The sequence below is a fragment of the Vicia villosa genome, linkage group LG6 (assembly GCF_029867415.1).
Source record: "Vicia villosa cultivar HV-30 ecotype Madison, WI linkage group LG6, Vvil1.0, whole genome shotgun sequence".
Lineage (NCBI taxonomy): Eukaryota > Viridiplantae > Streptophyta > Magnoliopsida > Fabales > Fabaceae > Vicia > Vicia villosa.
In genome coordinates this window covers 113,441,865-113,456,127 of record NC_081185.1, presented here as the reverse complement: position 1 = coordinate 113,456,127, position 14,263 = coordinate 113,441,865, and the positions used below count along the sequence as shown (strand labels likewise).

At 35.3% G+C, this 14,263-nt stretch overlaps 1 protein-coding gene across 1 annotated transcript; it reads left to right on the top strand.

Moving 5' to 3' along the window:
• Positions 1-297: 297 nt before the first annotated feature.
• Positions 298-4,002, top strand: LOC131609646 (probable serine/threonine-protein kinase At1g01540). The gene is made up of 7 exons (XM_058881410.1): positions 298-1,357; positions 2,176-2,280; positions 2,398-2,520; positions 2,619-2,789; positions 2,897-3,026; positions 3,309-3,518; positions 3,611-4,002. Exons 1-7 carry the CDS (start codon positions 765-767, stop codon positions 3,770-3,772), a joined length of 1,494 nt encoding a protein of 497 aa, XP_058737393.1. The 5' UTR covers positions 298-764; the 3' UTR covers positions 3,773-4,002.
• The last annotated feature ends 10,261 nt before the right edge of the window (positions 4,003-14,263 follow it).

Here is a 14,263-nt window from a genome sequence, read left to right as displayed (position 1 = left end):
TTGAATTTTTATCATAATATTTTATTTATTTCAATTAATATTTATGGAAAAAAATTAAACCTTTTAAAATTTGGGGGCCCCTAAAATTTGGGGGCCCTGTGCTGTAGCACTTCCTGCACATGCACAGGGCCGGCCCTGATTACAATTAGTAACTCTTTTTAAAAGTCAAAAGCTAAATTGAGAATCAAAACACCCTGTTTTAACTTTAAAATTATTTAGAGAAACTGATTTAAAAAAGAAACCTTCTAAATAGGTTTTTACTTTTTAAATATTTAAAACTCCTAGCTGGCTTTAACCACCTACCTTTTCTCTCTCACTTCTTTCTTATTACACCCCACTTTCTCTCTCACCACCTCTCTTTCTGATCCTTCTCTCTCTACTTTCTTCAATTTTTTTCTTCACTGTTTCCTCTGAATTTCAACCTTATAATTAGCCAATACCTTCGCCGCCCAAGTGAACTCTTCTCTGAATTCCCGGCGAATTCACAGCTTCACTAGTTCGCCGGAGAAAATATCCTACTCTTTTTTACTTTTTTTTGGGCAAAATCAATGCGACCCATATCTTAGAATCGCACTGTTAGATCCTCCCTCGCCGGAAAATCTTATCTTTTCTATTATTCCGGCGAATCCAATACGACCCTGTTTACAGAACATCACTCCGAGAGCCTCATTCAACCAAAAAAACCAACTTTTTTGGATTTTCCGGCGACCCATTTCAAAGAAACTCACTCTCAGTGCATTTTACGTATATCTTGCTTAATAACAATGTCGATCTTCGATGGAGCTTTCATCAACACACAGCTCTCCAAACACACATCGATCTTCGGTCTCCGTTTATGGGTCGTCATCGGAATCTTAATCGGGGTCGCCATCGTTTTCATCCTCTTCCTCATCTCCCTCTGTGTAGTTTCCCGCCGCCGCAACCACCGCCGTACTGGCGACTACAAAATCACCGGCACCACTCCCGCAAAGGAAATCCAACAGATCGTGCACATTCCCGGTCCCCACATGCTCCGGCGACCAGCTCCGGCCAAAGTACCGGAGATCCACGTAGACATCGGGAGGCAAGAACACAGAGTGGTGGTTAAATCGGATAAAGTTTCAAGTGGTGAGAGTAGAGGAACAGCGGGAAGTGGGTGCGATACGACGTCGTCGTTTGGAAGTGGTAGCGTCGGTGGAATTGGACCTGAGGTGTCACATCTTGGTTGGGGAAGATGGTACACTCTGAGAGAGCTTGAAGATGCTACTGGTGGGTTGTGTCCAGAAAATGTTCTTGGTGAAGGTGGCTATGGAATTGTTTATCATGGAGTACTCACTGATGGTACTAAAGTTGCTGTCAAAAACCTCTTGAATAACAAGTATGTCTTCTTTTTCAGATTTTTCATTTCAGTTTCTTATTTGTGTTTTTGTCTCTGTACACTGAATAAAAAACATGTTTCTATGTTTGTGTCTGTTATTTAATATTATGTCTTTTGTTCATAGCTGTGATCTTTCAGTTTCTTATTTGTGTGAAAATGTTTCTGTTAACATGTTTTTCACTATCTCAGTATGGTTATTAAGTTCTTTGTTGTCTTTAAAGTCTTCAATAATTTTGCCATTGTTGTTACATGGAAGGACAAAACAAATGAATTTTATGTTTTTGTTTGGTTCTGAAATGCTTAACTAAGTTTTTGCTCAAATCACGCACCGTGACGAAAGATAAATGGATGTTTGTGTGAAAATGTTTCTGTGAAATTCTTAAATAATTGTGTCTTCTATTATTTAAATTATCCAAGACATATAGTTGTGTTCTTTGCTGTCTTTAAATCTTCAATTATTTTCTTGTTGGCTGGCAACTAACAAGATATATTCTGGGCAGTATATGGATTGGGCAGCGATGTCGACTTTTTTGATGTAGGCCAGTATTTTCTTTTTTACTTTAACTAGTGGTTCCACTTTGTAACTATCTTTTATTTTTGTGCTATTCTTATCTTACACTCTTATGAGTTATCATTTAAGTGGGGGATCCAAGTGAGGAAAGTAGTTAAGTTTCTTTTCGGCTTTTGGTTAGCGCATGGCTGGAGTTTTTACCTTTTAATTGCTTCAAATTGCGGTTATTGAAGGTTCTTTGGTAGGGTCTTGCATTGTCTTTTATCTAGAAATCAGTATAAGTAGTTCATGTTTAACTTCTTCTCAGGGGCCAAGCTGAAAAAGAATTCAAAGTCGAGGTAGAAGCAATTGGTCGAGTACGTCACAAAAATCTTGTTAGGTTGCTTGGATACTGTGTTGAAGGGGCCTACAGGTACTTAATAAGTTTTTCTTATAAGTTGGAAGAGAAAAATTGATGCTACCAATTTTGTTTTGTTTTGTTTTGATTTTTGAAGAAATGCATGATTTGAGGTATGACATTGTTTTGCAGGATGCTTGTGTATGAATACGTCAACAATGGCAATCTAGAACAGTGGTTGCATGGAGATGTTGGACCTGTAAGCCCTTTGACATGGGAAATACGCATGAACGTTATATTGGGAACAGCTAGAGGGTATCATATTTGTGATTTTTCTACACACATTGCAATTCATGTTGATTCATGAATGTTTTGATCACCGTGCTTATTTTATTTTTTTGGTATCTTTTCAGCTTGGCCTATCTTCACGAGGGTCTTGAACCGAAGGTTGTTCACCGAGATGTGAAATCAAGCAACATCCTCATTGATCGTCAATGGAATTCCAAGGTTTCTGATTTCGGGCTTGCCAAGCTTTTGTGTTCTGAGAATAGTTATGTCACGACTCGAGTAATGGGGACATTTGGGTTAGTAGTTAGTATGATTAAGCTAAGCTATTCCTTGTTGTTGTTTCAATATTACTCTCAAGTGTTTGAAGGTCAAAAGATCGTGATTCTCTTTGTTCTTTTTGTAGTTATGTTGCACCAGAATACGCTTGCACTGGAATGCTGACTGAGAAGAGTGATGTTTATAGCTTTGGGATACTTATCATGGAGATAATTACTGGGAGAAGTCCCGTTGATTATGCTAGACCCCAAGGAGAGGTTAGAGACGACCACTAAACAATTTAGAGCTATGAAACACCGACACAAAGACACCTGATACGACACTAACACGTTGGCACCCATAATAGTTTGAGAAAATGTAAATTATTGGACGTAACCACCTTATCGGTGTCGTGTCGGTGTCAAACACCACCAGATACACCTTCAATTTGAAATGTCGGTGCTGCATAGGTCTATAGGTCTATAGACGGTTCCTACCACACTTATTGATGCAGTCTTCTCTATTATTTGGTCTAACTATGTTTGTTGGAGTGATTACAGGTTAATTTAATAGAGTGGTTGAAGACCATGGTTGGTAATCGAAAAGCTGAAGAAGTAGTTGATCCTAAACTACCCGAGTTGCCATCATCAAAGGCTCTTAAACGCGCTCTACTAATCGCTCTTCGATGTGTTGATCCAGATGCAACAAAAAGGCCTAAAATGGGACATGTCATTCACATGCTCGAGGCAGACGACCTATTATTCCACAATGTATGTTCTTCTTACCTTGTTAAAAATTACATTCTCGATATAATTGTGTAATCTGAGACTCACCAATCTTTTTCTGTCCATCTTGATTATAGGATCGCAAAACTGGAGGAGAGTCTTCACGATCCTCCCTTCACGATTTTCAACAAGAGCACGAGAACTCGAGTTTGGACAAGAGAACAACAGATGAAGGAATCAGTGTTGAAAGTGAGCATGGTAGTGGTAGAAGTAATCATCAACCTACTAGGGAGAGATGAAAATAGTGTGATAAATTATATAGAATTATGTATTTTAGTTTTTTTATTTATATTTATTAGTTTGCCGTTATTTATTTTAATCTCAATTTATAAAATGAAATCTGTATCTGTTTATTTGTTTTTCTCATTACACAAATTTTACCCCTGTTGTAACCAACCCCAATTTGGGATTCATAGTCAAGTGTATACTGTGATTTGTTATTGTAAAATAAAAAAGTCTATTATAATTAGCTTTTTGTAATTGAATACTATGTAACTTTCATTAGTGTTGTTAAGCACTTCTTTCAGTTCTTGTTTTCCTTTGTTTCTTGACACTTTTCCAAGTGTTAACTAAAATAGAATCAGTTCCCTACAGTTTATACATTTTGACTTTAGCATATTACATCTTGGTTCAGTCTAAAGACAGACTGTTTATGATGTTGCACATGTGTTTGGAATATTTAGACTATAATATGAGATTTTTTCCTTGGTCCCAATTAGGATGCTCGTTGAGCAACAGACCCATCTTCCAGCTATTTTGAGAGAAAGCAACAACATCATTGCTAACTCCACATGTATTTTTTGTTCTGTTTTGTGTTGATTTTGATGCGAGAATGCATATGTTCTATTCTCATAATGTTACAAACCGTACACTCTACACTATAGTTAGTTACACACACTTTTTCTTACTATTATTTTCTTTCAATATTCAATTACCTTCTCCTCAGGACTAATTTAAATGTCTTTAAAAAAAAATAAAAACATTACCTTAGTCCAACTAGTTAAGGTTGACTCTTATGGGAGGAATTAAGTTGCCACCCTTCAAATTATCCCTGCCACCCATTAAGGGCCGTATGTTTTTACCATTATACCTTTGACTCAAGTCACTAATTTCTAAAAAATATGCGTTTTTATTGGAAATTGGGGGTGTACCAAAAATTTCGAAAAAATACTGGATTTTTAGAAATTTTCATGAGTTTTATCGAAAATTTCGAGAAAATATTTTGGTGTGCATAGCATTTTTCTTTGATTTCAATTATAGAGATCTCACTGAACTTTTGAATGTTAGAGATAGAATTACTTTAGACTTTTTTTTCACATTTGTTTTTCTTTTGTAACACTGATAGTTAACACTTGGTTAGATGGCTGTTAGTGGTTGACTAACGGTATCACTTAACTTGTAAGTGTTCTGATAATATAAGACTTGCATTACTGTAAATTCATAACAAAATCAATATACCATTCTTTTTATTTCACTCTTGAGCTTCTATCTCTCATCTAACTGCTTTAACAGAAGAAGATGAACTATGAAATTCATTTTCAACATAGTATCAGAGTCTGGTTTTAGATGAAGCAATCGTTTTCGAGATTTCTTGTGATTGCACTGAATCTTTGACCACAGATGCTTGATTTTGTGTTGAGTCCAATAATGAGCTTTGTGGTACCGATTGTGTGAAAACTCAACTATGCATGCATAGAGAAAGGAGATGAAATCTAGATGCAGAGTTAGGGAGTGCGAAGGATCGGAAAGAGCTGAATGATACCTAACTATTTTTTAGGCATTGAAGTCAAGTTTCAAAACAATGGAACTCTGCTATTTACTCAGTCCAAATATTACAAAAGTGTGTGATAAAACAATATTGATTTTTTTTAAAAATAAAATAAAAATCTTATAGTTTATGCAGAATTGATATATATGACTTATTTTATGGACTTAGGTCCAATCCTTTCATTGACCTCTCAGTAGCGGAGTTTTGTAGCACCAGGTTGTAAAATATTTTTTGATTACTATAGCTAGTATCAATTGTGGTTATGTATAGTTGCAGATGAAATTGTATACGAGGAAGACTCTGTATATGTAAATATGAGTATCACACAATAAATATGTGAGATGCTTCAATGAGTACTTATGTTATTCTTAATCTTAATGTTATTTGATACAAAATGTAATTTTGTATTTATCTTCCATGTGTTTTCTTTGTTAGTTAATATTTTAAAGAATTATCATACTAAATAACACAACTCTATTATTATCTAAGTAATTTGTTTGTATTGTATGTCAAACGATATCATACCATATGGAGAATCAAGTTGGAAGCTTCTATATGAGATGCTCTAATTTTAAGGTTGTGTAGTAAGGTTAACTTATGTCCTCTTAGTTTTCTGCCATTAGATTTTCCAGGGTTGTTGAGATATTTTTATTATTGGGCTCTAGTATCAATTCCAATTTGATCACTTCTTGTAACGTGTAGCCATAGTGATAGAAAACAAGATATTAACTTTAATTTAGACTGATATTTTGGCTCGGGAAGTTACAAATTGTAATTAAATAATATAATAGTATTCAAATATTCCATCGATATAATATAATTTATTTAATAAAATAATTTATTGAATAAAAAAGAAAATAAAAATGAACGAGGTGACTTAAAACCTAACCCATAAGAAAATTAGCAAAAATAATAGTTGGACATGCTAAATCTATCTCTCAATTTTTTTTCAAAAGCACAAATAAAAAGTGAATTTTATAAAGTGTCATAATAAAAAAAAATTTATATTGACTAATCTATCTGCACAGACATTTTTTTCACGAAAGATGTGATATATCTTAAATCTAAAAGAACATATAGTGTACAAAATTTTCTTCCATTTATTTAAAAGATACCAAGAGACAATATTCAAATAAGAAAATACACAAATGATCATCATTGAGTCAGTTTCAAGCAAAAAATTTCTCCAATTATTCCTATTAGCATATTCAATAACAAGCATGACTCCATAAAATTGAGCTCGAAAGAATATGTAAACTTCAACCTTAGCTGAGAAAGCTCCCAAGAATGTTCTTAAATTATCCATAAATATGCCACCACAAATTGATATTCTAGGATTTCCTCTTAAAGCTCCATTCATGTTGCACATAATCCAATTATGATTAGAAAAAATACAAATTAACTTGTATGATTCTAGATGCGGGAGGAGGTCGACATTTGATGTCAAAACATTTAATAATTGTAAACTCGTGAATTTTGAAGGATACATGTGCCCCTTGAAATAAGTAGATGCCATATAGACCAAATGTTTAACATGAAGAATGTCTCGATCAAAGTCAATGTTACCATTTTGAAACCTGATATTATTTCTTGTGTCCCAAGGTTTTCAAAGAATTATTATGATAATAGTCATGATCAGATTATGAATTTGAGAGCTTACTTCTAGAAAAGTAAACTGTACCTGCATCTAAGAAATACGTGGTCTGCGGTTTCCACATCATAATTGCAAAGATAGCACCTCGAAATCATATGCATTCCTCTTCGAATTAGGCTGTCTTTTATAGCCATAACATTATGCGTTAGTTTCTAAGTCACTAATGACTTAGCAAATGGTATGTAGGGATGCCAAATAAACTTTGTCAAAGAAGGCTCAATGTGATCCCTCCTAATATAATTGCATGCATCTTTAAAAGATAGATAACTATTTGCAGATTCTGTCTAAATGAGTTTACCAACAGTAGTATTATCAACTGACAAGCCAATCTTCAAAATATCTTTAATGATTTAAGAATCCAAAATGAATAATCCACGAGGAATGTTCCAACTCATGTCTTGGATAATTGAATTGACGCTATGAGTTTGTATAAATTTAATATCCACTAGTAATACTATGTGTAAATCTTTAATTTTGTATCCCAATTCCCAACCAATTGTCAGTCCTTAAATCAATGTTATTTCAATTACTAACCTGACATCTACTATGTTTCTCCAGAAAGAAAATGGAATGCTTAATGTCATACCATATTGAAGAAGAAATAGGATGCATGCTTTGGTTTTTTGTGCATGAAATATCTACTAATAAGGCACAAAAGACCATTGGTTATTTATAGTCAACAACTTCCATCAAAGAGATAGACAATCAGACTGGTTGATTGTCTTAATATCTCTCAGTCGACCAAGACCTTCTTTAGACAAATGTGAGCAAATAACCTTCCAAAATGTAGTAATCAACTTTCTAATGTCTATGCTATATGTCCATCAGGGGCGGAGCCAAGGCCCAGCCAGCCCGGGCAGGCGCCCGGGCTCAACCCCTATTTTCTTTGTACTCCTCCAATGTAATAGTCGATTTTTAGATAAAATCAGGGATGAGATTAAGGGAAAAATTAGCAAAAATAAGGTGTGAAAATTAAACCAGATAAATAATAAATGGTGTAAAGTTTTTGCCCAGGCTGCCTAAAATTTCTGGCTCCGCCACTGATGTCCATACAAAATTTCGAATGCAAGAATCTAGTCTGTTAAGAAGATTGACTCCCATTCATAAATCCTAAGAATATACAGAAGCATGCCTTGTATGATCAACCAGACCAATTGAATCATACACATCATAGAAAGAAGGCGTCCTTTTCAAGTAGCTAGCTTGGCCAATACTTTATTTTTTATGGTATGGAGACGATGAGTTCTAGGATTACCTTTGAATATAGGAATTCCAATATAGTTAAATGGTGTATGTCCTACAGTAAATCCAAATATATTTGCAATGTGTCTCAACCTAGATCCAGAAATACCACCATCATAAAGCTTACATTTAGTTAGTTTGATGTGTTGACCATAATTCTAACCATATTTTTGAAGGAGATGGTTAATGACTTGAGCATTTTTTTTGGTAGAATAAATTTTGGAGTATGACAATGTGAACACTCGTAATGCTATATAACTTCTACAATTTATTAACTACATATGTAATTCATTTTTGTGTCACAAAGTAATATAATTAAAAAATAATAATTAAAATTAACTAAAAATAATTAAATATCTTGATAATGATGATGCATAAGTGTAGATCATAGTTATGATTTATTTTTAATTAGTTTATAATTTAGCCAATCTTTATATATATATATATATATATATATATATATATATATATATATATATATATATATATATATATATATATATATTAGAAAGAAAATAATATATGTAAATGTATTATTAACGTCATGATATACACACAAAACAAATTAACTATATTTAATATCTAAAAAATCTAACTACCAATGTCATTTTGTTGAAAAGTCTTGTTGATGGTGACGCCATGAATCCATGGTGAAAGCAATGAAGGTAGTGAAGTGCAATAACAACAACAGGTTGGGGAAGAAGCGCATAACAGAATTCTGTTATGGATAATATTGATCTTCTTCTTCTTCTTAGATTTGCAATAGTTACAATTGGTTTATATACCTTATCTACAAATGATGACATGGCAAAATATGTACATAAGCTACTCTACAATACAAATACTCAACTAATATGTACAAATACAAAGAGTAAGGTATACTATACTAACAACCCCCCTCAAGTTGAACTTTGGAGGTTGCAAAGGCCTAACTTGAGCAAAGAATGTCTTAGAGCTGGAGAGTGTAGAGGCTTAGTTAACATGTCTGCAAGCTGGTCACAAGTGGAAATAGGTAGCAAATGAATGAGTTTGGATTGAAGGCGCTCTCGAACAACATGACAATCCAACTCAATATGTTTGCTCCTTTCGTGAAATGTTGGATTATGAGCCAGATAGATGGCTGACTTGCTATCACAGAAGACATTAGCTGGCTGATGAAATTCAACAGTTAGGTCCTTAAAGAGATACTGCAGCCATTGGATCTCACAAGTAAGGGATGCCAAAGCCCTATATTCAGCCTCAGTGGATGATCTAGAAGCTGTATGCTGTTTCTTTGATTTCCAGCATAGAAGTGAAGAACCTAAGAGCACACAATAGCCAGTAATTGACTTCCTAGTGTCAGGGCATCTTGCCCAATCAGAGTTAGCAAATCCAAGCAATTTTAGCTCACTTGAAACAGAGAAAAGAATACCAGTGGTGGGAACAGACTTCAAGTACCCGAGGACACGAATGGCAGCTTGAAAATGTGGTTGTCTTGGCTGTGACATGAACTGACTAAGATGTTGTACTGCATAAGAAATGTCAGGCCTAGAATTTGTCAAATATATTAGTCTACCAATCAGTCTCCTAAAGGAAGAAGGATCTTCCAGCAAATCACCTTCATGAACAGATAATTTCAGAGTGGGATCAAATGGAACTGATGAAGGTTTAGCTGCCAATACTCTAGCATCTTGTAACAATTCAAGAGTGTATTTTCTTTGGTTTAAGAAAATGCCTTCAGTAGACCTAGCAATTTCTAAACCCAAAAAATACCTGAGCTGGCCAAGATCCTTTATTTGGAACTGATTGTGTAAGAGAGACTTAACATGTTTGATCTCAGTCAATGAGTTACCTGCCAGCACAACATCATCAACATATACAAGGAGAGCAGTAAAATGAGCAGAGTCAGTTTTAACATATAGTGAATAGTCTGCCTGAGATTGTCTATAGCCAAGAGAGATCAAGAAATTAGACAACTTTGAATACCACTGTCTGCTGGCCTGTTTTAGGCCATATAATGACTTTTGCAATTTGCAAACTTTGGATGAGTCATAACCAGATAATCCAGGAGGGAGATGCATATAAACTTCTTCATTTAAATCCCCATGTAGGAAAGCATTGTTGACATCTAACTGTTCTAAATACCAACCTTTGATGGCTGCAATGGATAATAGCACTCTAACAGTAGTGAGCTTAGCCACAGGGGAAAATGTATCAAAGTAATCAATGCCTTCTAGCTGAGTGTAGCCTTTGGCTACTAGTTTGGCCTTATATCTCTCAATGGACCCATCAGCTTTATGTTTGACTTTGTAAACCCAACGACATCCAATAGGTATCTTACCAGGTGGCAAATCCACAATAGTCCATGTCTGATTTTCTGCAAGATCCTTAAGCTCCATATCCATAGCTTTAATCCAACAGTCATGTTTTATGGCTTGTTTATATGTGGTTGGTTCAGTTGTGGAAGATATAGCACAACAAAAGGTTTTGTAAGGCAGGGAACATTTATCATATGAGAGAAAAGATGATAAAGGATATGGAATATTAGTGGAAGGTAAATGAGATGAAGGATTGGAATTTGTGGCAAGATAACAATGATATTCTGATAAGTAACTAGGAGGGTTTGACACTCTAGTGGAATGTCTAATGGTAGGAATGAGGTTATTTTCTTGGGGTGTAGTATGAGAATTGGCTGGACTATTATGATCAGAATAGGGAGAATTGATTGGATTGTTGTTATCAGAAGAGCTAGGAATGTGATTAGGTTCAGAGGCCTGAAAATGACCTGAGGGCACATGAGAGGTTAAAGGACTGACAGGATGTGCAGAGATGACTGGCTGGGAAGGCAGAACAAATGCTCTTTCTGTCATTGAGTTGTCACTATCAGAGGGAGCAGGATTATGAAAAAGCTGTTGAGCTGAGTTGTCATTTTCACTAGTGCTGGGACTATGGCTAGTAAGCTGTTGTTGGTGTAGGCTAAGGGAGGAAGATGTGTCATCAAAGAACTGAGATATGTCAGTAGAATTGGGATTTTGATGTGGTAAGATATGATCTTCATATGTGGGAAAAAGATTGAGATTTGGAGGAGAGGGAGATTTGGCAGAAGAAGATGTGACAGAGTTAAAAGGATAAACACTTTCATAGAATATCACATGTCTTGAAACAAAAATATTGTTGGATTGAAGATCATAGAGGATATAACCTTTAGTACCATCCTTAAAGCCTAAAAACACAGTTTTTCTTGCTCTTTGGTCAAATTTTGTTTTGTGGGTGAGGTTAGACACAGCATAACTCAAGCAACCAAAGACTTTAAGATGAATAAGAGTGGGAGGTTGGTGGTGTAACAGCTCATAAGGGCTTTTGAGGTTGATTAAAGGAGAAGAGAGTCTATTTATAAGATGGACAGCATGTTGTATGCAGAAGTTCCACATATTAAGAGGAATTTTTGAATGGAAATACAAGGATCTAGCAACATTTAGTATGTGCTGATGCTTCCTTTCAACCACCCCATTCTGTTGGGGTGTATACGGACAAGACTTTTGATGGACTATGCCTTTGGACAGAAAAAATGTAGATAATGTAAGAAATTCTGTTCCATTATCAGACCTAAAACATTTTAAGGTAGTGTTAAACTGATTTTCAAGGTAGGCTATGAATTGAATTATACTTTGCTTGGTTTGATCCTTGGTTTTTAAGAAAATAACCCAAGTAAACCTACTATGGTCATCAACAAGAGTTAGAAAGTATCTATGACCTAACATTGAAATGGTGGAGAAAGGTCCCCATAAATCAGCATGTAACAACTCAAAAGGAGAATTACTTATGGTATTGCTATGAGGAAATGAAAGTTTTCTTTGTCTACTAAAATGACATGGATCACATGGAAATTTATTGCTACACTTTGAAGGAATAAAAGGAAATATTTTTGATACATTTTGTAATCCTATAGAAGAGAGATGTCCTAATCTTAAATGCCAAAGTAAAGAAGGATCTTGTATGGAAGTATTACAAGCATGGCTAAGATGAGAAGAATCAAGCACATATAGACCTCTGTGCAGTTTAGCTGAACCAATCGTTTCCTTGGAATGGTTCTGCAGAATTGTACATGAGTTATTAGTGAAATGTACAATACAGTCATTAGTTTGAACAAGTTTTGCAATAGAGATTAGATTGACATGGAAACTAGGAATGTATAAAACATTATGTAAAACTAGGGCTGAGGATATGGGAACAGTTCCAGAAATAGAGGCAATAACATGTGATCCATTAGGTAGGCTAACATGGATAGGAACAATTGTTTTGTGTGAAGTGAAATTAGCAAGATCAAAAGATATGTGATCAGTGGCACCAGTATCAAAAATCCACAGAGATTTGTTCTTACCAGTTTCATGAGTGGAATGAGTGTTTAAGACAAAGGGTGAAGTAGATACTGAATTGGCTTTGACATTGGGATTTGACTGTTGAATTAGCTCCAGGATACTTTGATACTGCTCTTGAGTAAAACCAAAGTTGGATTGAGTGGATTGCTGCCCAGAAGATGCCTGACCTGTTTCAACAGATGCTACAGATTGAGAGGAAACATTAGAATTGGGAACTTTTCCCTTACCTTTGAAACCAGTTGGATAACCATGTTTGAGAAAACATGTCTCAACTGTGTGGTTGGTTCTGCCACAGTGAGTACAAACTCTATTATGACCTTTATTTCCTCCATAACCATTGCTTTTGCCTTTGTTGGGATTGCTGCTAGACTTGGGATGATTGTTACCCGATGCTGCATTCAAGTGGAGAGCTATTGATTCATCAGTTCCAGTACTGGAAAAAATGGTGGATTGAGAACTATTGAGTTCTCGTTCCTGTTGAATTATCAGGGAAAAGGCTTGATCAATACTAGGCAAAGGATGCATCATCATGATCTGAGTCTTGGCCTGTGTGAATTTCTCACTCAATCCTTTCAAAAATCTGATCACATAGTCTTGATCCCTATACTTTCTAACAGAACCAAGGGCACCACATGAACAAGGAATGGAACATGAACATGTAGTGATTGGTCGATATGCTTCAAGTTCGTCCCACATGACCTTCATTTGGGTGAAATAATTGGAAACATCAAGGTTTCCTTGGCAGAATTTATACAAGTCTCCTTGTATATCAGAAATACGAAAAATGTCACCTTGTGAAAATCTAGTTTGCAGATTTCTCCACACATCAACGGCTGTCTCAATCCAAAGAACAGATTTGACTATGGACTCAGAGATAGAACGATGGATCCATGCCAATACCATTGTGTTGCAACGAACCCAAGGAGCATAGAGAACATCCGATACAGGGGGCTTTGGGAGTGTGCCATCAATAAATCTTTCTTTGTTCTTTGAGATCAAAGCAATGTGCATTGATCGAGCCCATGTATGATAGTTCTTATCATCCAGAAGAGGAGTGACCAGAACAAGAGATGGATTCTCATTGGGATGCAAGTAGTAAGGATTGGAGGAAATGGTGGAAAAATCCGTGAAACTCTGGTATGCCATCAATGAAAGAAAACATAACAATGGTGGAAATAACAAGAAATCCGATTCACAAAAAAAAAGGAAGATTGCAGAGAAACGCAGAGAGCGTAAACGATCGAAAAGAATATGGAGCAAAGATTCGATCGAAACAGAAAAATCCAAGAATCGATTGAAAAGGAAATCAAGAATCGAAACAAGCAAAGAGGATTAAAAGAAATCAAGAATGAAATCGGAAGAAACCTGAGAAAACGATGGCTACCAGAGCTTGTTAAGCTCTGATACCATGTTGATGGTGACGCCATGAATCCATGGTGAAAGCAATGAAGGTAGTGAAGTGCAATAACAACAACAGGTTGGGGAAGAAGCGCATAACAGAATTCTGTTATGGATAATATTCATCTTCTTCTTCTTAGATTTGCAATAGTTACAATTGGTTTATATACCTTATCTACAAATGATGACATGGCAAAATATGTACATAAGCTACTCTACAATACAAATACTCAACTAATATGTACAAATACAAAGAGTAAGGTATACTATACTAACAAGTCTTTATATAGTAAGATTTGTGTCAACCAAG